At 46.3% G+C, this 27,375-nt stretch overlaps 1 protein-coding gene and 1 long non-coding RNA gene across 4 annotated transcripts in view; one reads left to right on the plus strand and one right to left on the minus strand.

The window, feature by feature from the left end:
* EZR (ezrin) overlaps positions 1 to 15,555 on the minus strand; it is a 47,985-nt gene extending 32,430 nt beyond the window's left edge. The window contains exons 1-2 of the mRNA XM_059401362.1: positions 15,449 to 15,555; positions 14,432 to 14,519 (exon numbers count right to left, since the gene is read on the minus strand). Of these exons, the coding sequence (XP_059257345.1) occupies positions 14,432 to 14,443 (12 nt within the window). The 5' untranslated portion in view covers positions 14,444 to 14,519; positions 15,449 to 15,555. The remainder of the gene's footprint in view (positions 1 to 14,431; positions 14,520 to 15,448) is intronic.
* Positions 15,556 to 15,709: 154 nt separating this feature from the next.
* LOC132018430 (uncharacterized) lies at positions 15,710 to 27,195 on the plus strand. 3 transcript variants are annotated; one of them, XR_009404537.1, is made up of 4 exons: positions 15,710 to 16,192; positions 20,979 to 21,081; positions 21,331 to 23,680; positions 24,368 to 27,195. It is a non-coding gene; the product is annotated as an uncharacterized LOC132018430 (long non-coding RNA). The 3 variants fall into 3 exon arrangements; XR_009404535.1 differs by lacking the exon at positions 24,368 to 27,195 and having other exon boundaries at positions 21,331 to 23,921; XR_009404536.1 differs by lacking the exon at positions 24,368 to 27,195 and having other exon boundaries at positions 15,710 to 16,187; positions 21,331 to 23,921.
* The last annotated feature ends 180 nt before the right edge of the window (positions 27,196 to 27,375 follow it).

Here is a 27,375-nt window from a genome sequence, read left to right on the forward strand (position 1 = left end):
TTCAAAGTGCTGACCCACAGTTCTCAGTAACTCCTATACCCTTCTCAGGAATCATGGATGGGTGGTCCCACTATTCCTGGGAGTATGAAGTACTGAAAGTCAGAGGACTGGGTGATGCTGCTGGTGGCTGTTCTCTGTCTCCTGGTGCCCATCACACAGCTCCAGATACTCCATTCCTGGTGATGGTGGTCACTCTGCCAGCAGGACAATTCAAACTTGGCTACCTGTGGGCTGATGCTAACAGTTAATGGAACACTGAGAATGTCCTACAGGGAATATCTATCAAGACACCAAATGAACCTGCCACAATCTAGTGGCTTTGGCTGGGTCATTATCCTTCTGAATTAAAGCAATCCAGTGCCCTCCCCTCCTATTCCTTCTAGGGGTATAAAAAAGCAGTCACTAGTCAGTGTTTGCCCACGTGAAGAAGTAAGGTCATAACCAGAGTTCAATGACAAATGAGCTACCTCAGCTCCATTCTAAACCAAGTAGCTATCAGTTGAGCTTCTCAGTGCACGTTAAGCACAGTCTTTAGTTTTACGAAACATTGGTTTAAATTTTAACATGGAAATATGGGAGTGGGTATGCCAGTCCCCTACCTCCTACTCCAAGAGCGATGTGACACCATGGGGTGGGCACCTACCTCATTTCAACAAAGAATGCAGTATCACTTTAAGGAATTTTGACAGTAACTTAACCATAAAAGTCAGCACTACATACCCCTCACCTTTCTAAACTCTCTTAAAGTTAAATTCTCAATGTGCAGTGGACAATAATAGGGCAGGGTACTGGGTACCTGGGTAGCTCAGTCAGTTAAGCAGCTGCCTTTGGCTCAGGTCAGGCTCCCTGATCAGTGGGGAGTCTGCTTCTCCCTCTCCCTCTGCCCCTCCCCCCCCCCGCTCATGGGCTCGCGGGTGCATGTGCATACACCATGATCTCATAAGTAAATATATGTAAATATATATATATATATATATATATATATATATGGCAGGGCATTGACATAAAAGCTGGGTCTTGGGATTTCCAAACAAGTTCCAGGTATCTATGTGTTATATTTTGTATCATTTTTATGTAATATAAATGTACAGTCTATTAAGTTGACAACTCAAGTCGTGACAAGGTCCAACTATTTTGTAGGCTGATTCTAATGGATACTGCTTAGTGAGAGGGGAAAAGTCATCCTCATCTAACCACTTCCCTTTTTTTTTTTTTTAAAGATTTTTAATTTATTTCAGAGAGAGAAAGAGGGAGTGCACAGGGCAGGGGATGGGGTGGTGAAGGGGAGAAAGGAAAGCAAGTTCCCCACTGAACAGGGAGCCCCCATGTGGGGCTAGATCCCAAGGCCCTGGGATCATGCCCAGAGCCAGGGGCAGACGCCTAACCAACTGAGCCACCAGGGTGTCCCTAACCACTTTCTTTTAAAGGCCGAGGAAACTGGCCTAGAAAGGTATATGCAGCCACCTCAACTTCTGATAATCAGCTACTAAAAATATTTGTTTGTATTTATATGGCTCTTAAATTCTTAAAGTTGTATCTTTCAATGTAAGTCAGTGGTTTTAAATTCTGAACTGAAAAGCTGGTTCCAAATTCCCAAGTAAAAGTATAGATATACAAAGAGCCCAGTTCAACTAATATCCATCCTATAATTTCAGGACTCATGGCTCTTTCTGCCTCTAAAAGTAAGTCACTTCCTACCCCCAGACCCACTTCCTGCCAGGCAGGACTGTGGACAAAAAGCAGACAAACCAATCCTGTTTGTAGTCATTATAACCAGAGCAAATCACAACCTCAGAGCCAGAAAGGAACATTTTCTGAGCAGCCGCATTAAAAAAAGGTCAGTTCCCCCTACTTGAAAAGTGGGCTGGGAACATTTTGTGCTGAGCCCTCGCCACTGTTCACAGGCTCAGGAACAGCTTCTAGAAAAGAGGGAACTGAGGCAGAAAGAAATAGCCTTCCAGACATCTGGCATATGAAAGGGTCATCACTCTCACCCAAGTTCTATCTATGCTACAGAGGCATACTGGGGATCAGCCAAGGGCATTTAAATCGTATTCCTCATACCCACTAGCTGTGCATTTTAAAAACTTTTTTGGTGAGAGTCTGTTAGGTAGGAACCAACTTTATACTAGTAATGACATACGCTGTATGTGTAGATTTAATATGGGCATGAAACTAACTATGATGCTTTGACACCTGACTTAGGAGAGGGGAAGAACCAATCAAAGAAATGTCACATTCCACAAAGAAATGACTTCTTTCCAGAAACATGGATGCTGTCTATACGTTTCTTTTCTCCCCACTCCAAGGTCTCTTTCTCTTTAGCTTACTAGGCTTGTGAAGTCTTGATTCTGTAACATGTGATTTCAGTTTTGCTCAATGTGTCTTACATACTATACTTCAGCACCAATTTAGTTCACTGAAAAGGGAGGTTAGTTATAGCCACAAATTTAGGATTCCGTAAAAAGACAAAATGAATAGAGCCAAGATGGCTATCACCTGCTGCAATGATTTTTTAATTCTAGGCTCACAGAATACAGGAAATTAAAGGCCTGTGGATTAGACTTCACTACCCACCTGGAATGTACTGTTTTCTTTGTAAAGTTAGAAGTCCCTGAAGGGTTTTTCCTTTCTAACCTGGTGGGAGGGGAAAGACTATCAAAGAATGGAAATGTCCATTCATTAAGATAAGTCATACCTTAAATCTTCTGCCATTTCTTTGATTAATCTTTGTCCCTGGTTAAGATCACATGTGCAGTAGGGGTTCCTGGCTGGCTCAGTCCCTAGAGTGTGCAAGTTGACCTCGGGGTTGTGAGTTTGAGCCCCACCTTGGGGGTAGAGATTTAAAAATAAAAAACCTTAAAAAAAATATCACATGCATACTGTGTTAACATAATTTCTCCTGTAACACTGGCTTTTCACATCTTGGAAAATAGAGAGCAAGACCCCAGAAGTTTAAAAACAAAACAAAACAAAAATCCAAACTAAATCAGTAAGCTTACAAAATTCGCTTACAGAAGCAAACTTCAAAAGAAGTTATTTTAAACAGCCCAGGGTTTCTGAAATTATACTAAGTCAAAAACAAAACAAAACAAAAACAAACTCTCAATTTATACTTGGTTGAAATCCAGGATGTCAGATCCAGGCACATAATTAGTAGGCGTGAGGGCGGGGGGCTCCCTTGACAGCCCCCCCACCCTGCTCAGGCAGCTCAGGTTTGCAGCACTTATGTCCGCACCCCTCCCTCCCACCCACCCTCGGACCTAGCCCCAGCACAGAAGGCATGCCAGCCTCGAGTCGGCACAAAACCCTGCTCCAGAATGCCCCACGCTTTGTTACGCTCACTTCCAATTTTCAGCTCTGCAAGAGCTGCCATTGAGGCAATGACCTATTTCCAGTCGGGGCATGAGGGCTCTGAACAAGTGTGTCGCCCCCCCACCCCCCCCCCCCCCCCCCCCCCCCCCCCCCCCCCCCCGCCAAATTCCCCGCCAAGATAGTGGGAATACAGAGTAACAGTGCAACTAGCTGGGAACAAAGAGTTCTGTGTGTTTTCCAATCAACTGCAATTTTTACTGGAGGTCCCCTTGAATAAAATATGCATACGGGAGGCGAGAAGGTCCAATCTGGGGTTAAATCAGGCACGCATCTGTTTGGAACACTGAAGCTCTCCCAAGAAATGTCTACTGGGAGATCCGTGGAGAGCAGTCAGCAGGGCCCTGGGAGGACTCTCAGGCCCCCTACCTCCCCCACCGCAATCCAGACCCCAGGGCAGACATGTCCCTGCCCACTTGCCCTCCCGCCACACTCAAGCGTTTGGCCATTTGGGAAAATAAGAGCATCTTTCCCTTTCACCCCTATAATGTGCTTTTAAAAAACAAACTTTACTTTGTAAAATGTGGAACATTCACAAAAGTAGAGAGGACAACCCCACCCCTGCTTTCACCCAGCTGGATGCCTAACATTCTTGATTCATCTATTTTTACCACCAGTTTAAAAAACATACATATATAAACACGTATAAAATTAAATATATTTAAATAAATATATAAATTTATACTTACATAAATTTGTATCATTTTTGATGGTGTATTTTAGGCTGCCACAGGATTTCAACTGCAAAAACTTCAATACATAGTCCTAAAGAACTCTTGAGTACATGTGTATGTTACACACCCACCATACCACTATCGTTTTAATATTTAAAATCCAATGGATATTCAGTTATCCCCCACCATCTCAAAAAAAAATCTTTTTACAGTTGAATCGTTCAAATTGTGTCATGCCCTCTGCAGCCTTGTCATCTCACTGTGATTTCCTAACTGCCCTGTTTGGCCAGTTTCTTAACAAACATCAAGTTTTCCCCACACTATCTCCCCATCTAAGTCCCACTTAAGAGTCTCACCCAAATAGCAATGTATTAGGTAAGTAAGCAAGTACCTGAACAACAAGAAGCAGCATCTGTAATTACTTAACCAAGGCAATGAAACACCTCGACAAAAATACTATACTAGTATACATAATGCATTTTCATAAATAAGAGGTGGTTCCAATATAGTATTTATGTTCTAAGCTTTTAATGAGTGATTTGTGGTTCAATTTTCTCTTTAAGAACATAATGAGGGGCACCTGGGTGGCTCAGTGTGTTAAGCCGCTGCTTTCAGCTGAGGTCATGGTCTCAGGGTTCTGGGACCCAGCCCTGCATCAGGCTCTCTGCTCAGCAGGGAGCCTGCTTCCCCCCTCCCTCTGCCTGCCTCTCTGCCTACTTGTAATCTCTGTCAAATACATAAATCTTTAAAAAAACAACAAAAGAAACACAAAAAAAACAAGCAAGCAAACATAATGAAGATGGCCAGATCTCCTTCTAAGATATATAAGAAAATCTATACAGGTAGTAATGTGCAATAGCCAAAATATTATTCAAAAAAATTAATTGCCCTGAACCTCAATGCCTGAGAATGATGGGAGAATCTATGTGGTTATGGCAAATGAGGACTTACGGCAAATATCTAAAAAGATATTTCTTAGAGAAATATCTTGGCTCACTGTCCAATACAAGTGATTTACCAAAGAACAAAAACAAAGCAAACCACACTCTGCCCAGTGGTTTTAAATCTTTATACAACAAAGAGTGAGAGAATGAAAAGTTCCTCCATCTCTTGGCAAAGCCTGGATGGAAAGCAACAGCAGTGCTGCTGTCACTCCCAGGCTTTACTAGGGATGTGTTTACCAGTGTACCTCCAGGGGCTAAGATGCTGGTACACGGTAGGTACTCTATCTGTTCACGAACAAATGAATGTTAGAGAAGGATGGGAGTGATGTTCCATGTGGTAGCAAAAGGACAAAAAAGCAAGGTAAATTCTATTGTAGTTTTAGGTAAGTCAGAAAAAGAAAAAGCCCATTATGAGACAAAAGCTTTTTTTTTTCTTTAAAGATATTATTTATTTGACAGACAGAGATCACAAGCAGGCAGAGAGGCAGGCAGAGAGTGAAGAGGAAGCAGGCTCCCAGCCAAGCAAAGAGGCTGATGGTGGGGCTTGATCCCAGAACCCTGAGATCATGACCCAAGCTGAAGGCAAAGGCTTTAACCCACTGAGCCACCCAGGCGCCCCGAAACAAAAGCTTTTAATCACATTAGAATTTAGTAGTGATGATAAGTAGACTCCCTCTACATGTACTCTGTCCTCTGTGGTGACAGAGGAGAGTCAGTGCTCGTGCTAGGCACAGGGCCAGGAGCTTTCAGTGCTGCGCTGTCCTGCCTGGCCTCAGCAGAACCTTTGTGGCTGATCCCCTGAACAGAGTTTCACAGGTGAGGGGCAGGCACAGGGAGGTTGAGAAGCTTGCCCCAGAATACCCTCTAAGAGGCAGGAATGCTTACATATCAATAAAGCCGTAATTTAATAAAGCCAATAAAGCAAGAACCAAAAGTTTGTTCTTGAAGCCAGTAATGGCTTTTTTTTTTTTTTTTCAACCACTCTGCATCTCACTTTGTGGCCAGGAAAGAAGCAAGAAATAAAAACAAACAAAAAACCCCACAGGGCGCCTGGTAGCTCAGTGGGTTAAGCCTCTGCCTTCAGCTCCGGTCATGATCTCAGGGTCCTGGGATCAAGTCCTGCGATCAGACTCTTTGCTTAGCTGGGAGCCTGCTTCCCCCTCTTTCTCTGCCTGCCTCTCTGCCTACTTGTGACCTCTCTATCAAATAAATAAATGAAATCTTAAAAAAAAAACCCCACAAGATCAAACCTAAGTATCTAACATTAACAGGTAGAACTAGGTTCTACTCAGTAAACAAAGCAGGGTAAATAAAGGGTGCACAGTGAAAGGGGTTCTATTTCAGATGGAGTGGTCTAAATTAGGTACTGAACTATAAAACCATCTGCAGTCAGAAATTCATACACAGAATATAGGTCAAAAGTTAATTTCAAATTGCCAGTGATAAACAATTCATTTATATAACCTTTGCCTTTCAACTCAAATATCAGATACAAATTGCTTTGTTTTACCAGGTGCCAGAAATCTGTCATTATACAATGGCTTAGCAAATGTGACACAAGATACTACCATTTTCTCTATAAATTAAGACCTGCTCAAGCACCAACCTTGCTTAACATATTACCTCAACACCAACCATGCCTGCTCCTAGGTGATGATAGCCTTCCCAATGCATATCCAGGTATATATATTATCATCATATAGTATATTATTATGGATATAATATATACCCATATATATAATATGGATAACATATTTAACAATAATTATTTTTATTCTAAAAGGTGTTGCCAAAATTTTTCTGTGAAGGGCCAGATAAATATTTTAGGCATTGGGGACCACTGTGTGTCCGTTGCATATTATTGTTATTTTGTTTTAAACAACCCTTTAGAAATGTAAAACTCATTCCTAGCTGGGAGACCCTACAAAAACACGTCACAGTTAGATTTGACCTTGGCCTATATACCATCCTTAAGTAAAAACAATTATTTACAATACTATCTGATGACAATTTTTTGATAGAGACAGTCCAAATCTGACCTTTAGGAAAAAACAGGATGTGCAAAGAGTCTTCTAAGTTAACCAAAGGTAAGCAAAATCTGCTATACTTGCTATTACACAGGCTGGTCCTTCGGTGCTATCTATTCCTTTTTGTAATCAGTAAGTTAGGTCAAGGTCAGAAAATTTTCATTTTGCTTTTAAGGTTTGTTTTATCAAATACATTACATTAAAAATGTAATTATTATGTCAATGCAGTCCCCCTGTTCTTTAAACCAGTACTGCCATTTATCTATAGGTATTAAGAGGAGCCTAAAAGAATGGACTGTGACTCACAAAGGGAAACAGAACCGCCCACTGACTGCTGTGGCCTTAAACACCCTTCTGCTCTTGGGCACTTGTGAGCTCCTATGCACCCCTCAACACCTATGAAGCAGGAGCTCACTGGCTGGGAAGCCTTCCCCAGTTCTCCAGGGCACACTTTAATCTTCTTTCCTATGTACCTGTTATCATAATTTTTATACTGCATTATAATTCTTTGCTAACATATCTTGATTCCCCTATTAGACTGAGAATTCCTTAATGGCAACAATGTATCTTACTTACTTTTACAGTTTCAGCCCCTAGAATGTAATGGCATAAAACAGGGCTTCAATGAGTAAGGAAGGAGCCCATATTCATTCCAATGGATGAGGAATTCTGACAACTAGAAGGAAGAGAGGATGAGAAAAAAAAAGTGTGTTCCCTTTCACTAAATAAAATATTTCACATTGCTGTTTTACTTAGGCCTAGGGACAAACTCTACCTGGTTAATAGCAACTTGGAAACTAAAACCTTTCGTTTTAGCTATCTGTTACACTGACACGTTTGTAAAGCAAGTTTCCAGGGAAAAAAATGTACACAACACACACACAAAGCAGATAGCATCTGGAGAAATTATTTGGATTTCGGACACAAACTTTTTGTCTGTTTATGTTATGCAGAATTCTTTTCACTTAAAAACTTTACTCTCATTTTACAGATGACAAAACTGAGGTTCTTAGAAGCTAAATGGCTTGCCAAAATACAGGTTAAATACTAAATTATCAAACTATTCTTTACATTTTTATTTGGGAAAATTATATACACTAAATATTCAGTATTTTTAGTCAAAAGTCTCTAAGTCACATTATAGCATAATTTTTTTCCTTAAAAACAAAAAAACAAGGGACGCCTGGGTGGCTCAGCTGGTTAAGCGGCTGCCTTCGGCTCAGGTCATGACCCCAGCGTCCTGGGATCGAGTCCCGCATCGGGCTCCTTGCTCAGCCGGGAGCCTGCTTCTCCCTCTGCCTCTGCCTACCACTCTGTCTGCTTGTGCTCACTCTCGCTCCTCTCTCTCTCTCTGACAAATAAGTAAATAAATAAAATCTTAAAAAAAAAAAACAAAAACAAACAAACAAAAAAAACAAAATACACACAACACAACTAGGGTGCCTGGCTGGCTCAATCAGAGGAGCACCTGACTCCTGATCTCAGAGTCCTGAGTTAGAGCTCCATGTTAGGTATAGAGATTACTAAATAAATTTACCAAAGTCTAGAGTAACAGCTTTATTCTTGGGGCACCTGGGCAGCTCAGTAGTTAAGCGTCTGCCTTCAGCTCAGGTCATGGTCCCCAGGACTCCCTGCTCAGTAGGGGGGTATGCTTCTCTCACTTCCCCACCTCCCCCACCCCCCGGACCCCATGTTCTCTCTCTCAACTAAATAAAATCTTTTTTAAAGATTCATGTCACAGGCATGGATGATAAGTCTCTTAGAAGGTAAATAATGCAACCTTCTGGGCTCTCCAATAAATATTCCATATTTAATTAGTAGTGGCAACCACACATTTAGTGCTTAAATCAAAAACTAACTTCGGGGGGGCGGGGGTGGTGCCTGGGTGACTCCTGGTTTCGGCTTAAGTTGTGATCTCAGGCTCATGAGACCGGACCCTCAGTTTAGGCTCCTCGCTGGGCATGGAGCCCAATTTAAAAAATGAAACAAAACAAAATAACAAAAAGCAAAATGAACGAAAAACACTAATTGGAGTAGCTGGGGACTCCCACGTGTAGTTACTAATGAAATAAAATATAAAGGCATATTCAAAATGCATTCATTGATTTTGAAAGCAGACTGAGTTTTACTCTCCAGATTAAAGGTGAAATGTCTGAATACTATAAGAAAGCAGGCATATATATTGAATCATCCTAAAAATCTTCAAGTTGTCAAAGATACCCATAAGTTTAAATAAAATAAAGAAAAATAATTATAATTCAGTAAGAAGAGTAATATTGTTTTCCTTTCCCCAATTTTAAGTATTCATAAATTGATTAAAATTTTTGTTACAAATCACATTACTACTTAGGACGGTAACTACCAAGAGAGGCCAGCGAGGAAGAACGGGAGAGAGAGGAATGAGGAATGGCATCTCTTTCTTCCCTGCTATTTAACGGAAAATGGCTGCCTCTTTTTTCCCTTTAAAAACAAAGACAGCCAAAATTTGAAAGCCCCCTGATCACTGCCAAATTAAGCTCTGCAACTGGACTCCTGCAGAGAGGAACTCAAATCAGAGATTCAATCAGACATCTTAGCTCCCTGTCTTTCCAGAGTTTGGTATCTATTCAGCTCTCTTCTTCATCCCCACCCCAGCCACATTCCAAATACCAACGACGGCCCCAGCACCCACGGCACTGAAATTGACCTTTAAGAAGGTGGCTGAATATCCCCTCCCAAGCCTGCAAGAACACTGGCCTGAATGGATGCTCTGGAATCACACTGGAGTTTGCTGCCCCCTAAACTACACCATGGGCTCTGGCCTCTGCTCACATACAACCAGTATCAACCCCATTAGGAGGGTCTCACTGTACTGTTGGGGTTCTAAGGAAAAGAATATATAAACTGCTCCTTTCTTATGAAATCAGAAGTTCCCAAAGTCTGAGGGCACATCAGTACCATCTGGGGAGCTTAATGAAAGTACAGGGGCCCAATATACTTGGCCCTGGAGATGGGGATTTAGTAGTACTATGAAGGACCCAGGGATCTTTAGGTCTCCAGATAATTACGTATGCCACTGTTTGAGAACACAGCACTAAATTAATCCTAACTTTGAATTTAATGTGTGTATAGTGTACATACATACTCAAAAGAAACCTAAGAAGCTGCTGGATTACTTTTAGTTCAAGTGGATTTAAAAAATACTGTGGTTTAAGAAAAATACTGATATTTACGTATATTTTAGGAGGTAGTAGTTATAATAATGAAAGAAGAACTCCTTCCATCGATTATAGTTACAAATTTGTCAGCAGGTACAAACCAAACTCTCAACCCTCCCTCTCACACTTGGTCCTTTTCCAGGTTCCTTATCTCAGTGAATGGCACTACCATCCATGCAGTTATGCAAGCCAGGCGCCAGAAATCAGCTTTATACTGCCCTCTGCTCCCCCCCTCCCCGCACCCAAACCATCACCAAGTCCTGTCAAAGGGCTCCCAAACACATCCCACTTCTCTCCATTTACCTCACACTGCCTTGGGTCCATGCTATTACCACCTCTCGCCTGGGCTACTCCAACAGTCTTCGCCTGCACCTTCACCCTCCTGCTGATTCTCATGTTGCAGCTGCAGTGGCCTTTCAAAACCCAAATCTGATCAGGCCACTTCCTTCCAATCAAAAACATTCAGTGCTTCCGCCTGAGCTAAGTCCTGAAAATGCCTTCTTATGGCTTACTAGGCTCTGTACAATTAGCTTCTAATTTTCCTCTCCAGCCATACTCATCCTCATTGGGAACCCTGAACTCCTCCTCCCCCTTCCACCTCAGGACCACTGCACAAGTCATTCCCTGTGGCTGGTAGGCTCCTTACCACCCTCCTTCACCTAGCTAAGGACCCTTCATTCCTTGCATTGCTCTGAACAGTCATCACCTCCTGGAGGTGCCTTCCTGTCCTCCTTGATAAACACTCCCCCACAAGCCATTATATACACTCAAGTTATTCTAGCATTACTGTCCGCCTCACCAGACTGTAAATCCATGAGCGAGTATCTCTGTGTCTACTCGTCTTGGTGGCCTCAACATCTAGCAGAGTAACACATAACTGCCTATTGAGCTAATGGAGAAATGTACAAAAAGACTCACTGTGCTTGACACAGTGTGATGATGACAAATGACTAATTCTAGCCAGCACTTCTTACCACCACATGGGAAAATTTTAGCTAACTCACCATCTGCCCATGGTAAAGAAGGAGGGATACACAGAAAATATATCCCATGTATCCCCTCAAATGAAGCGAGGAGGATTGGAAAATGTATCAGTATATTCAGTAAACCCTGTGCCTATTAAAATATTTAGTGAATATTAATTATCTCATGTAACATTATAAATGAGATACTGCCAACAGTCCCATCTTACTGACAAGCAACTTACACAAGAAGCTAAGAAACAAGGACTTATTCCACACTGGGTATATATACCCAAGAGAAAAATTAAATGGAAAATGCTATATATCCCCATAGAGGCAAGGTAATCTCGGAAATTATCTTAAAATTTTGGCACAGGACAGAATTTTGAACATGCTTTCACAGTTTTCCTACTGAAGGGAAAATCTGCTTTTGTATTAACAACTTCCGTATCAAAACTTTAGAAATGAACAGCTATGGCATCTGCCAGTGTTGCTTAAGGCAGTTCAGCTCTAAGCTCAGAAAAGATTTAAGAGAGCTTGGCCTTGCATCATTCCTAAGCCTGACTGCTGTGGTTTTCCTTTCTACCGCCCCATGCCTCCTTCCTATCACGATGAAGAAAGCAAGTGTGGTGGTTAAGAAGAGAGGAGGAAGGGGGACCACAAGAGAGGAGGAGGTTACCCCTGGCTGAACCACAGGCACAGGGCTGCTTCCTGAGCCAGCTCCCTGCACAAACCTCATGCCTCTCCCCCAGGTGAAGACTCACAAGGCCAAAAAATTAGCTGAGCAGAGGGTGTGGCGTCTTCTGGACCTCAAACCATCCTCCGTGGAAGTCTACAAGCCACACGTTGAGTAGAGCCCCAAAGCAATTGTGGGAAAAGTAAAACCAGACAATAGTACCTTCCTTGGAGCGCCCAAGCTGATCAAATCCTACCCACAGCCCTCCAGCAAAACTCAGCTGAAGGCTACCTTCTCAATAAAGTTCACCCATTTCCCCATCAGATGGTTTTCTTCCCATCGTGTTGCACTTGACCTAAGCTTCTTTCCCTCTTTGGTGGCACTCAGAGTCTCCCAGCTATTATTTCAGCATTCGCATGTGTCCTGGCTCAGGTTCCAGACCCTAAGACCTTCCCCCGACCCCCAAACCAAGCATGGTCTCACCCAACCACACCCTGCAATGCAGCTTGCAGGACAGATGCTTGCTGAGTGAATGAACGCTCAATCTTTCTAACAAGTGGTGATTCGAGAAGCAGTATTAAGAGAAAAAACGAATATTATTTCATTTACGCTGTTTTATAAAGGAAGTTGTCCTCTGATACAGTAGATACCAATCAAAAATACTTTGCCTGCCGAACTCAAGGGATCAGGTGGAAGCCCAAAACCCCAACTATTCAAATATATCTATCTTCATACATACCATTAAAATATACCTGCCATAAGAAATAAAGAGAGCCCTAAAAAGGAGGAAATTCTAACACCTCCTACAACACAGATGAACCCTGAGGACATTATACCAAGTGAAATAAGCCAGTCTCGAAAAGGACACACATTGTGTGATTCCACTTACATGAAGGACTTGAGTAGTCAAAAACTGAGAGACAGGAAGTCAAAGGGTGGGTGCCAGGGACTGGTGAGTTAGTGTTTAATAGGTAGAAAGTTTCAGTTTCAAAAGATCAAACAGCTGTAGAGCGGGGTGGTGGTGGTGAATGTACTTAATGCCACTAAACAGTACACTTAAAAACGGTTAAGATAGTAAATTGTGTATTATGTACATTTTAGTACAATAAAAGTAACAGTTCATTTTGAAAAATGAAAAAGAAAAAAAGTGACAGGAAACTGGTTTACTGCCTTTTTTCTCAAGGTGGGATCTTAAAAGCTGAACTCTGCTTCTTTTCCTTTAGTGAAATAAAGAAAACCAGACCTACAGTAATGTCTTCACTGGCATCCTGCAAAAGGCTGCATGGGACGGTACCCTGAGGGAGTGGCTGCATTTACACCAGTTTTATATCACAGGTATCATAAAGCCTGGGTGCCTTGTACTAGTTTGAAAAAAGAATTTTGTGCAGGAAAAAAATTTTCTGCATCATGAGTGAATCATCTTAATTATATAATTTAGGCAAAAACTCTATTGGCTTCTGAATCTGACAGTTTAGGAACACGGAAATGTATTTAACCTAACAGTAAAGGCTTGATTCATCAAGAACTCCTTTTAGAGAATCTACAATTTACTGGGAACAAATGCACTGACTACAGAACCGACTTGCTTGAAAAACTGGAATTCCGTATGTGTCTTTTATTGCAATTTTTACTGAATCCAGGTATTTCCTCCCTCATGATTCAGAACAATTAAAAAATGAGAAATCCCCTTCCCAACATCTCGTCCCAGCTCACCTGCGTCAAAGCAGGTGAATACGTACAACCTTCCCAGAAATACTGGTCACAAAGAACCCGCCCCGTTCCCACCACTTCAATGAAAGTGCACCCCCCAGGCCTGGCCTGCAATCGAACCCACCCCGAGAGCGACAGAAGCAGATGCAGGGGAGAGAGGGGCGGGCCTCGAGTCGGCTGATGTCTAGGATGTGGACCCGGAGCGCACGACCCGGGAGCAGGGCCGCCTGCCTTCATCTGCAATTCAGGTCCACGACTCAACCTCTTTCAGAGATAGGAATCCTGCTGCCGCCAGCGAATTCCCGGGTGACCAGCGCACGCCCTCCCAGGCCTGGGGTGAGACGGGCTGGAGAGCAGCGGCCCGCCGGAAGGACGGAGGCTCCCAGGCCGCGGGCCCCAATGAGGCCCCCGAGGAAGATCTGGGGCGCGTTTGGTTCCGAGCCGTGCAAGGACTCGGAGCTGACCGGCGTCGTCGGGAGCCACCTGACTCTCCGGGCATTTAGACAACTTTTGTTATTAAGAAACTTCCAAGTTGCGTTAGAACACACTTTTCCAGCAGATCGGACTTTTTTTTTTTTTTTTACAAAAGACCAGACACGACTGGGGCGGGGCGCGGCGGGGCGCGGCGGGGCGCGGGCGCCACACACAGAAAGCCCCGAGAGCGCAAAGCAGCGCAGCCGCCGTCTCCCTCCAGAGTTCCACAGAAGGACCCACCCCCGAGCCCGCGCGGGGCCGCTTCCCTCCCTCCGGCCCTCCGCCGTCGACAAAAGAACCCGGTTCCCCTCAGAAGCGCCCCACGCGCCGCCCAGGTGCCGCGGCGGGAAAGGCGCGCCCCGAGCATCCCACCGGCCCCGACGCCGCCTACTCACTGGTTTCGGCATCTTCGGTTCCTGACGGGTTTTCCTTAGTTCCCTGGAAACACGAGTCTGCCGCAGCAGCTGAGACCGCTCTCCGGACCTGGAGGCAGAGGAAAGCCCTTCAGAGCGCACAGCAGCCCGCCGTCGCCCGCCGCCGCCCGCCGCCCGCCGCCGCCGCCGCGCCCGACACTCGGCGCCCGCCCCGCGCGCCGCTGCTTAAGAACCGGCCGGGCGGGCGCCGGCGTTGAGTCACCGCCCAACCTACAATTACCGCGGGCCGGGCGGGCCCCGCGAGCAGGGGCGGGGCCCCGTGAGGGAGGAGGCGGGGCCGCGCGGGGAGGGGGCGGGGCCCCGCGCTGGAGCCGTGGGCGGCGGGGAGGGGGGCGCGGGGCCCAGCGCGCGGACGCGGAAGCGGGCGGGGCGGCACGCCGAGGTACTCCTCGCACTTCCAGGAAGCCAGCCGGGAGCACCGCAGACACCAAGTTTCACTTTGTGAAGCAACCGTTTGCCCCAGGGCTGAAACCGCAACCGTCAGCCTTTGAGAAACTTTAAAAAAAAAAAAAAAAAGGTCCCCTCCCTAGACGGGCCGGAGGGGCCAGAGGGCCGAGCGAGGCGGGAGGGGCGTGGGCAGCACGCGCGCCCACGGGGTCGAGCTCCGCAGGCACTTCGGGAGGGACACCCCAGGGGACAGAGTCGAAAGAGGAAGGTCTGGAGCAGCAGGGGCGGCCACACCGGTAGGTTCAGCTTCACCTGCCGCTTGTTGGGGCCGAAAAGAGAGAACCAAGGGCCACGGGCCAGACGGGGGACCCCACGGGCCCGGGCTTCGGGGACCCCGAATCTGGCCACAGCGGGGCAAGCCCGGCTTTTCCCGGGGACCACGGGCTCCGGGCTCGCGCGCAGACCCCCCCACCGCCACCGCGGCCGCCAGGCCAGCCCCGCCACACCTGTATTCGAATCCCGGCCTCTGTCCCCCCCACCTCGGGACACGAGCCCCTCCGCCCCCCGACCCCGGCCGCGCGCCCGGCTCACCCGCGGCGCCTGCGAAGGACCGCTGCGCTCCCGGCTGTCGGTGAGTCGGTGCAGTGCGCCCGCCGCCCGCACTCCCGAGAGTCCTCCGCGGGGCGGGGTCCCGGGGCCGCGCCCCTCAGCGCCCCGCCCGCCGGACCTGCGAGGTGCTCCCGGCGCGCAAGATGGCTGCGGCCGCTGCCGGCGCCCTGAGGCGCCCCCCGCCCCGCCGCGCCACGCCCACCCCGCCGGCGCCCCCCGCCCGCCCGCCCGCCCGCCCAGCCCGACTCCAGCCTACCCCACCCGGCGGGGCGCTTGCCGGGGGCCGCGGAGACTCGGGTGGCGTCTCCCGCCGCCTCCCCTTGTTGCCAAGACTTTTCTCTCTTCGCCGCCAGTCCCCTTGCCCTTGCGGAGAACTTGGCCGAATTTGGTTCCGCTGCTGATTGCAGACGTGAGGTGTGAGGGGGCTTGCTCCGCAGTGGACCGGGGCGGGGGCGGGGGCAGTGTAAATAGACCTGGAGGAGCCGGAGGCCACAGGGGGGTGCTGGGCCATTTGAAGGTGGGGCTGCCCCGGTGGTCAGTCCATCTTGTAGTCCTTGCGCCGCGACGAGGCCGGGTTCCCAGAACCCCGGGCCGCTGTGTTTCGGCGCACGTGGCCGGAGCCCCTGCCTTCGGATTCCGTTGAGAAGGACACAAACATAGAAGACGCTCCACGGCTGAACGCTCTACTTAAAGGACACATTGTGGTCCTCAAAGCTCAAAAGTAAGGTAAAATCTCCAAAGGCAGAGATTCTGGGAATTATTTAAATAATTTTTGCAAATGGTTCTCAAGAGGAATTGCTAAAAGCACGTGTACATCGGGGGCCAGTAGGATCTGTTGCACAGTGATTAAGACAGCTAGCTCTAGGACAGAGGTTCTCCGAGCGTGCTTCCCAGATTGGTAGCCGTGGACCTCACCTGTGAACTTGCAGAGATGAAAATTCACAGGTGCCGACCCAGAATCAGAAACTGGGGCCAGGGCCCAGCGTGTCTCTATCTTCTTGTGCTCCAGATGGTCGTGATGCAGACTAATACTTGAGACCAGAGCATCTCCTGACGTCGCTTCCTGGGCTCACCACAAACTCTCCACTTGAGTTGAGGGAGTTACTTCACTAGTTCGTGCTTTCACGTGTGTAAAATGGCGTGATTATGGCACCTATTTCACAGGGTCCTTATGAGGATTAGGGGTGATGTATGTAAGATGCCTAGAACAAGGCGTAAGTCTGTCCTGGTACAGAGGATAACCAGCAATTTCCAGCAGAGCAACAAATAAGACTCAGTTTCCCGTTGTGTCTAGCAGCACCTAGGTAGGCTTGTAGGGATTAAATGAGATAATGTGTACAAAGAGCATAGCACAGCATGGGCCTCCTAGTAATGCCTCGCCTGTGGCAAGGACGGACCACCGATGGGGTGACCCTTGTCAGTAGGCACCTGTGTCCCTCTCTCACCTGCCGGTCCACAGCACTGCAGAGGCCCAGGTGAGGCCCAAGGCCTTTGTCCTGTGTTCTGACAAGTGTGTTCCTTCTGAGAGAGAGACACTGTGAAAAGATACTAACCTACAAGGATAATGGTTCGGTTTGCATGTCACTCCTAGCACACTACCTCCTTATCACTGCATATAGCGTCATTAGCCATTTTTGGTCCCCAACTCTTCTGATAGGGTATGCCTCTAATCTAATTTTTTTTAATCCTACCCAGTTTATAGCACATTGTCTTTTAAACTAGCTGTTTAAAATAGCAGTGGCCCGAGACCTTCTGGAGCATTCCTGAATTTTACCCTTCAGGAGAAGGCTTAAAAATGAGCTGGCCTGTGGCAGTGTGGTCAAGATGAAAAGACCGCATTCTCAAAACATGTGAATCTACAGTTATCTCAAAAAGCTTAATGAAAAGTCACAAGTTTCAGGAGCAAATAGAGCGAAGTCCGAATTCTGGTTCCAATACTGACATACCCATCCTTTTGGACAAGTCTCTTAAAGGGACTGACCCCCCCCCCCACCTCTTCATCTGTAGAATGGACATAATAATATATATTTCATGGTGTTCTTGTGTCACTGAGTTATATAATGGAGCATTTAATTTGGACCTATAGGCACACTTTACTCATGTAAGCTAAAATAGTATAGAGACAGTTTGCATTGGTGTTCCTTATGTGTCTTACTATAAGCATTATAGTTACATGCTATGCTACAGTGTTTTCTTTCCCTGTGAAAACATTCGTGCTGTATCTTATGAGTGTTTTAAGAGGATTTACCAGGGATAATTTATTTTCGCCTGACATTGGGACCTAAATCCCTCCCTTGCCCTCACCTCGCTCCCCAACACATACACAAAGAAGACTGAATCCAAGGCATCTATGAGAACTGCTTAGTACAGTGGTACTGAAGCTTAAGTGTGCACGGGAATCACTCAAGGAGCCACCCCTCCACCATGCCCCTGTCCCCCACCTCCCAACCTCCCCACCTCCGCCCCAAGAACCACAGGCTTGGGATCTATGGCTTTAACAAGTCCCCACGTGAGTGATACATAGCAACATTTGAGGACAGCTGACTTAGGGTGGATTGGGATCCTGATAAATACTGCTTACCTTGCCTCTCTCTTCATGCTTCTTTTGTGAAGTATTTCCACCTGTATTTGTAAGCCATGGTTTTGTTCCCATTTGATAGTCAATGTCATGGAAGGAAGTAAGAAAACCTAGAGCCAGGAGTCCTGGATACCATTCCCTGCTCTCATTTAACCTAGCTAGCTCCTTGAATTACTCCCTCTCTCCTTATTTCAGGGTTTCCATTTTTCAGCTGGCGGAGGGAAATCATGTGTCTCCCTGTGAATCTGGTGAAAGGCTGTTGGTAAATTGTCTGGAATTCTCCAGGCGAGGTTATACAGACGTGAGTTGGGGCTGCTCACCGGGTGGCATTCGGGCAGCAAGGACAAGAACATCCAGGTCCCCCGAGGGCAGCCCTCCTGTGAGATCACCCCTGAGCCAGTCTCCACAGTGGTGCCAGGTTATCTCAACCAATAAAAAAAAGTTCACAAATAGTGTGCCGGTCTCTAGCTCTCTTACTTCAACAGAGCGGTCAGTCGCCAATAGGGAAATACATAGGGTACGGTCCCCTTGGACAAACAAGGATTGAGGTTGTTTTTCAAGACTTTGTAACCTTGTGTTAAAATTCAGGACAGTGGGCGAAAGAGCAAAGTGTGACTAAGAATTCAGACGGCCAGACAGGTGGCCACTGCCTTGTGTCTAGAAATAATGTTGAAATGTCTTTGCAGGACAAGGAGCTGGAGGTCTCTTGGTACTTACTGTGTTGATGGTACAGCTTATGTAATTTGGATCCACTAAGAATTCCAGCCACTTAGTGTTCTATTTTAGTTTCCTTGGCTTATTTAAAAATTTGCATAAATAACCTTACGTGTTTTTATGTAGAAGAGTATTAATGACCACACAACTTTTTGACAAACTCCCTAAAGGCATGGCTTTTTTCTATCATTTTTCTTATCTCTAACCATTTTATGAAGATTAAAAAAAAATTCTAACTTAAAAGTCATATAACAATGGGGTAGTGGACAGGACCTCAAATATGTATTCTGTTACCCACATTTCACAGAGGAAACAGCCCCACAGAAATTAACTGTCTGCACTCCCGTGGGCACAAACTTCTCTTGTCAGGATGCTAGTGACTTTCATCTTGTTTAATCCAGGGGCCAAACTCTCTGCCTCGTCTTATCCCTCTCCTAAGCAGCCTTCTGCACATGGAATGCTCCCTGGAAGCATACTGTTCTGAGGGTTTGTTTTTATCTCTGTCACTGCTCCAGTACCTTCTCCCTAACCTCCTACCAAGGGTTTAGCCTTTGCCTATGTGCAGTCACTTCCTAGGTCCTGTCATCTGATCCCAAGGTTTACATAACATTTCCAGCCCTGACCTCTCCCCTCGAGCAACAGCTTTATACTTAGTATCTCCAGTACTGGGGAGCTTTTGAAAACTGCCCTTCTCCCAGGCTTCCCCCTTCTCAGCAGACAGCACAAGCAGCCAAGCCCTGCTGCTTGGTCCCACACCTAGAAACCAGCATGAATTCCTCTACGTCCCTTGGCCCCCCCACCCCCCTCCTTCAGCCCTCTTGCATCCAATCCAGCAGACCTACCAGCCCCTTCTCAGAAAGTATCAAGTCATGTCACACCCTAGTGCGTGGGTTTCCTTGCCCCTACTAGATCCACATGCCCCCCCACCCCACCTGCACCTGCTGTCAGTCTCCCTGATACTGTGCCCCCCCTGCTCCAGCTGTCCAGCATTTCTGTTCAGTGAACACATCAACCCCATTCCTGCCTTAGGGACCTCACATGTGATGCTCCCTCTGCCTAGAATCCCCCCCCCCCCCATCTCTGACAATACAGCCAAATACTGCCTTCACGGAGAGTACTTCCCAACTTTCTCACATGAAGTGCCACCTCCCAGGTCACTCCTCGCTCCTTCACCTGATTTGCTGGGGTCAGAGCTCTTCACACTCTCGGCTCTGTCTTGCTTGTCTGTGTCTTTATTTTCTGTCTCTGCTACAAGAATCTGTTCATCACTGTGCCCTCCACTGCTCAGATAGTGCCTAGGACCTATTAGATGTTCATTGTGTATTTGTTGAATGAACAAATGAATGAGCCCTGCTAGTTGGTACCGAAGCCAGTGTAGTCAGGGTAGTTTTCTTTCCAGTATAACTTTCCACTGTGCGCTGGATCACTAACCATGGAAACACCTTGCTTACCTAGATATCAGCTGCCCAAAACACCATGGAAAAACCAGATGGTGGTGGGAAAAAAAATGTTTAAAAAATTCATCTATTTAGAATCTTTCTGTTTTCCCTTTTATTCCAATTTTTGTGGGGGTTCTAACAAATTTGATTAGCTCTTTTCCCAGGACATGAAGGATTAGAAGGGAGGGTGCGAGGTATAGCAGATAGTCTGACAGCAGTAAGATACAGTGCCTGACAGCAGACACAGAACTATTACACAGAACAGACAAGGACAGAAGTAGAGCCGACTAGGGTCACGTAGCCCAGAGACAGATGGCTCTACACTCTTCAGGTCCCGGAGGCCACAGTGTTCATAATAACAGTTTTCTCAGGAAAGGGGCTTACATCTGCTCTGTATTATCAGAAAACATGTCATTTTATAATTTGTAAAAATCAGAAAATGTTCCAATCTTCTAAAAATAATTCAATATACAACTATGTACCCACTCTCCAGATTTAACAAATAGTAATATTTTATCACATTATCTTCAGATCTTTTTAAAAAAAGCAAGCAGAAAAGCCCACCCAGCCCTCGGAGAAGGCCTTATTCTAAGGCTCCTTTGTGTTTCCTCTATGCGTAGTTTAATGTTTTATACGAAAAAATATCCACATATCTGAAAACTGAGTAGCTCCCAAATAAATGAGTCATTGGTAATCAGGTGTTTGGTTGTAGCATATATAAACCATAAACCTTTTTATATCACCATGACATTTTTTCTCTCTCTTTTTGGTTTTTCAAAAGCTAGCTTAATAAAGTGGTTAATGAGCTGGAAATGCCCAGCATGGCAGGATGGTTTCAGCATCTGCATGGAGTGCCATCTACTCAGGCTGTGAGCTCCTTGAAGGTAAGGCTAGAGTCTGCTGGCTTAGTACTCAAGTACCTGGAATGGAACATTGCATGTAATAGGAGCTTAGTTAATATTTATTGGGCTGAATCGAACACAGAGCCCTGTGTGTTTGTAGTGACTATATTATCTCATCGAGCATTGAAATGTCTGGATCCTAGAGATTTGACATGGACACTGAAGATATGGCACTTAAAAAAACAAAACAAAACAAAAACAACCGTTTGCTAACAGGCCAAATTTTTGTAGCAGGTGGTGAGTGTTACCTGACCTGGCTAGAGCTTACTGAATATCTAAAGACTGACTCCAGAATGAACTCATCTTTATAACATCTTGAGCAATGCTTTGGGATGAAACATGGACCACGGACGTCATTCAGCAAATATTTACTGAGCCCCTGCGTCTTGTCATGCCGTGGATTGCAGTGGGGAGCAAGACAGATGAAACCCCTAAAGTTCGCACTTCATAAAATTTGGCCTTTGGCTGTTTGGGGTTTACCAGACTTCCCATGAATTCCCACGAAATTGGCATTGTCCCTCGGCCAGTCTGCAATTCCAAGCCACCTCCTGGGACTAGGTCCTCAACTGACCCCCAATAATTCAATTCAGGAATGCGGGGATGGCTGGGTGTTCGAGTCCAAAGTCAGCTGTAAGATCCGGAGCTGGTCCCAGCTCTGCCGTGATCCGGGATTGCCGGCGCACCGCTTCATACCGTGCTGCGGAGAACACGCTGGTGGGGCAGGCAGCTCAGTGACAAGGGGCGCAGCTAGACGGAAGGAACGGTGGTCGCTGGAGAGGCAGGACGGTCTAGAAGACCAGCCACGACCCCTCAGTCTCTACCTGTGGCTGTGGCCATGCTGGAATGTGGGCCTGTTCTGCCACACGTCTCACTTTGAGGGAAAGCTTGAAATCCTGATTTGAACACGCATTTTCCCAATTCTTAAATGTTGGCAGTTAGACTTTTTTTTTTCTTTTTCTTCAAAACACTCTGCAAGCCAAACAAAACATGTCTGTTGGCTGAGTGGGTACGTCTGCCGCCGTGTGCCCCACAGACCGGCTTCATCATCTGTGGCACATACGCGTTCAGCCCCTGCCAGCAAACATGCCGCTCGGCTCTGCAGTGCTGTCACTCAGACTTGCTCCCGCCCCGTGGGCAACGTGGCTGGATGTGGCAGAAGCCAGGCTGTCCCCAGTCTTTGCCACCCAATCTTTCTGTTCTGCACATACATACAGACAGCGCTCCTGGTCACGCTTTCTGTTTGGGGAGCTGTCTGTCACAGCCGACATCTCAAGGTCTTAGACTTAAGGGACGTTCAGGGAAGGGGGTCCCTCGTTTGTGCAGTCCCGCTCCCTGGCTGGCCCTGCCTGTGTTGACTGTGGCGGCGCCCACCGAGCAGTATGCCCAGCCCCTGCTCTGCCCTTTCATCCTCTACACACCCACTGAACATTAGAGGAGCTCCTGGCTTTCTGCATATTTCCTTGCCAGAACAGCATGTTTTGGGTCTAGATTGGCCATATCCCACAACCTTGTCGGCCAGCTCCCCTGATCCACCATCACTATCGCTGCAAAACCTGCTCCGAGAGGCGGCAGAATCAACCCAGCACCCCGTGTGAGTCTCGGGTACAGAGCTGCTGCCATTGCAAGCAGCCTTGTTCTTCGGAAGACGTCTGACCATCCTAGAACACGTTTCTCCTCCTGGACCCACCTCTCACAATGCTGGGACTTTAGGCATGCATCTCCTGAGACTTGCGTTTATTTTGAAATCATTTTTATGAAAGAAAGCAAAGCAGCCCACCCACAATCAAAAAGCTGTGTTAAGTCTTAGAGTGGAGTTTACTGGGGTTGTCATCCTGCCTTCTGTAGACTTTAGGGTGGGTACTGTCTATCAGAGAGCAATCAAACCTGTAGTAATGCTGACAAGCTGGGTTTGGGGACGCTCCCAAAGCTCAGAATTCTGGTGTTATCTGTCCTCTGCCCTGTATCCAAAGGCCTGGCCATACATAGCCTTCTATGCCTTGCAACTGAGAACATCCTGTAGCTGAGGAAGATCTTGCTTCCACGTAGAAGATGGAATATTTCCTCCCCCCAAGGGGGCTCCACAAGGGTAATGCATCCGGCCTCTGCTGTCCCCTCCACGGGAGAAGGCCCGATGTGCGCGGACTGGTGCAGTCGGAAGGAGGGCTTGTCCCTTTGTGTCTCTATGTCTTGGGACCCAGCCCACCTGCAAGGAGGGCAGCTCTGCCCCCTCCAGGCCACACTTGCCGTCGGAAAGGCGATCACTCCCAGCTGGGAGCCCCCTGTGGTGCAGGGCGACCCCCAGCTCATCTAATACTGTGGTTCTGTCTGAGGACTTCCGCCTGCCCTCAGATCTAGGCCGTCTTCCCAGCAGCGGCTTTATCACAATAAAGCTCTCAGGTGTTTCTCCGTTTTTTCCGCACCAGGTTGGGAAAGGGGAATTATATATTAGGCACCTTCAAACTGTAACAGGGACATCCAGTCTCCCCACCAGGCTGCTCCATGCAAGCTGAAAATCATGGTCATCCCTCAAGTGCCATTTCGGGACCTTGAACTTCCTGCTTGGACTCCCGCTGCACCTCCGGTGAGACAATGAAACCTCTTTTCTTTAACAATTTCAAGACACTCAGCCAGTAAGGCTCCTTATCTGTTTCTGATTGTCTCTGTCTCTGCAATATCAGAGAGTCACACTGTCTACCGATCAAGCCAACGAGGTGCCCCTCCACTTGGATATTTAACCAAATTTTTGTCTCTTACTGTCATGCTCATTCTTTGATCATTAAGTGTGAAGGGTTCTTTATAAATGTAATATATTTGCCGTGGAATTCGGAGGAGCATTTAATCTCTACTCACAATTTTTGCGAACCTTTGTAGCACAGACCTCCGAAAAGGGAAAGCAGCACACTGTGTCATCTGAGAAGGGTCTCTTTGCTGCTAAAATGTGGCAGGCTCGGTGCCCTTCCACGCCTCCTCCCAGCACACCTCCCCTAACCCTCTGTCCCACATCTCCCACTACCCTCAAGACACCTGTTCCCTCCTGGCTTCTCTCTCTTCTCCATCCGGAATGCCCATCTTCAGCCACTCTATCTTTCCCGTCTTAAAAACACTACTCAGGAATCCAATTTCCCCTAAGTAACGGTTTAGACTCCATTCTAAGTACTGTGCCAACTCTCAAAGCATTTAAGACTAGACTTACTTGGTCCAAAATCTTATGTTTATGGTTAGTTACGTCAAAAAGTATTTTTCATTAGTCTAAGCATTTTCATTTCAGGCAGAAACTTGGTTATGGCTCCTTGAGGACATTTGTCCTTGCTTCCTGCTGTGCAGTTCAGTGTCTGACGCTGGGCAGAACTCAATCAACGGTTTCATCCTAACAGTGTGATTGAATGAACCAGGATGTTTTCCTTCCAACTCCCCCACAGCACGAAGAGTTCTTAGCCAACAGTAGCAATTATGGGGGAGCAGAGGGTGACTCACTGAACATTTATCCTTGGAGACCTTTTGCAGAACATTCTACCTATTGGAACTGAATGGAGCTCTTTATAACTACCCCTTTTTATTCCTATTTTCTGTTTCCTTCTCATCCTAATGTGTTTAATGCATATCTCTGTTTATTTGTATTCTCTGCAAAATGCATATTGTTTTGTGTACACATACTCTTAATTTATATAACTTATGTAAGATTGGGGGGCCTGGCCGGATCAGTCGGTGGAGTGTTCGGCTCTTGATCTCAGGGTTGTAAGTTTGAGCCCCATGTTGGGTATACAGATGATTTAAAAATAAAATCTTTTAAAAAATGGTATAAGGGGCGCCTGGGTGGCTTAGTTGGGTAAGCGTTTGCCTTCAGCTTAAGTCATGGTCCCAGGGTCCTGGGATCGAGCCCCTGCTTCTCCCTCTGCCCCATCCCCTGCTCATTCTCCCTCTCAATCTCTCTTTCTCAAAAAAAAAAAAAAAATCTTTTAAAAATGATATAAGATTATATATCTCCTTTTAATGTATTTTCTTTATGATTATTATCCACCTGTGCTGCTGTAGGTTTCCTCACTCATCATCCTTCTGGTGAGTCTGCATCAGGTGTCACCTGCCCTCTCTCCCAGGTCAGACATTCAGGCTACCCCCACAAATGCCACTAATGTTGCACACAGATTTCTAAGGACCTGAGCATTTCACTGATATGTATAATCATCAGTGAAATCGTTGGGGCCTGGGAAGGTGGTCACATCACTTATTATTTGAACAAGGAGAAGTGAGAGAATGAAAGGCTGCACTATTAATAATTACATCAGGACAAGAGGCATAGACCAAGATGGTCCCAGACACACCAAGATGAGTGGTCACACTAGTCAAAAGTCTAAGTGTGCAGGGGTGCCTCGCTGGAGCAGTCGGTTCAGCGTCTGACTTTTGATTTTGGCTCAGGTCGTGATCTCAGGGTCGTGAGATCGAGTCCCGTGTGGGGGCTCTGTGCTCAGTGTGGAGTCTGCTTGGGATACTCTCTCTCCCTCTCCCTCTGCCCCTCCCACTTGAGCTCTCTCTCTCTCAAACAAATAAATAAATCTTTAGAAAAATGGTCTAAGTGTGTATCAATTGACTAAGGGAGTGTTAGAATGACTCTCACACCGGTACCCCTCCGCGACAGGGCGCGGGGATCCCACAGCTTCACATCCAACTACCCTTACTTACGTCATGGTGCCATGACGACACCTACAAATAACCTCATTATTGCTTTAATCTGCGTTCCTCTGATCACTAACATATTTGAGTAGTTCTTCTGTGCTGCTGGCCTTTTGGATTTCCTACTTCAGAAATCTTCCTTTCTCTTGCCTGCTTTTGTTGGGGTTTCCTTGTTGTTTGCCAGAGTTTCCCACATTTTTCTACAAATCCCCTGCCAGTCATTGCGAATACATTCACCATCAGCTGCATTAATCTTGCATGTGGTGTTCTTTCTAATTGAATCCATCAATGATTTGCCTGATAGTTTTATGTCCTTAATATTCACTGTTTGAAGTATTCAATATTCGAAGTATTTTCTTTCCCTAGTTCAGAAAAACATTCCTTTCATTTTCCCCCATTAAATTTTTTAGTTTTACCCCATGTAGGTCTTTATTTCCCCAGAAATGTAATTCACCCTTATGTGCAATTAAGTGTGGGTGCAATTTTACTTTTTTTCCCATACGGCGAGACACTTTCCCCAGCTCCTTCACTTTAACATCCATTCTTTCCCCATCGTTTGGTGACGTCACCTCTATCAGGCATGAAGTTGCCGTGTGCACCTGGGTCTGACTGCTGGGTGGTCTGTGTGTGTTGACATCTTACTGCCTGTGGCTCCGCAGTCAGCGTAACCTAATATCCGGCAGGGCCAATTTGTCTTCGGTATTCCTTTTTGTTCAGCGTGGAACTTTACGAGATCTCATTATATAAACAAGTGGATCTCAGAAAGATCTCTGCTGGGACATGTCCAGAGCAGGCTTTGTGGCTCCACTTGATTTTTTTTTTTTTTTTAAGATGTACTTATTTATTTGAGAGAGGGAGAGAGCATGCGTGCGTGAACAAGGAGAGGGAGAATCTTTTTTTTTTTTTTTTTAAGATTTTATTCATTTATTTGACAGAGAGAGAGATCACAAGTAGGCAGAAAGGCAGGCAGAGAGAGAGGGGGAAGCAGGCTCCCCGCCACGCAGAGAGCCCTATGTGGGGCTCGATCCCAGGACCCTGAGATCATGACCCGAGCCGAAAGCAGAGGCCTAACCCACTGAGCCACCCAGGCGCCCCGAGAAGGAGAATCTTAAGTCAACTCCACACTGAGCACTGCCTGCCGTCGGGCTCTATCTCACGACCCTGAGATCATGACCTGAGCCAAAATCAAGAGTCACATGCTTAACTGACTGAACCACCCAGGTGCCCCAGATAATTTTATAAAATTTTGTTTTATTTTTTAAGTTATCTCTACATCCAAAGTGGAGCTTGAACTCATAACCCCGAGATCAAGAGTCACACTCTCTACCGACTGAGCCAGCGAGGTCCCCCTCCACTTGGATATTTAACCGAATTTTTGTCTCTTACTGTCATGCTCATTGTTTGATCATTAAATGTGAAGGGTTCTTTATAAATGCAATATATTTGTTGTGGAATTTGGAGGAGCATTTAATCTCTACTCACTTACAATTTTTGCAAACCTTTGTAGCACAGACCTATGAAAAGGGAAAGCAGCACACTGTGTCATCTGAGAAGGGTCCCTTTGCTGCTAAAATGTGGCAGGCTCAGTGCTTGGCTTGCCTGCTGTGT

The sequence above is a fragment of the Mustela nigripes genome, chromosome 5, assembly GCF_022355385.1.
Source record: "Mustela nigripes isolate SB6536 chromosome 5, MUSNIG.SB6536, whole genome shotgun sequence".
NCBI classification, from domain to species: domain Eukaryota; kingdom Metazoa; phylum Chordata; class Mammalia; order Carnivora; family Mustelidae; genus Mustela; species Mustela nigripes.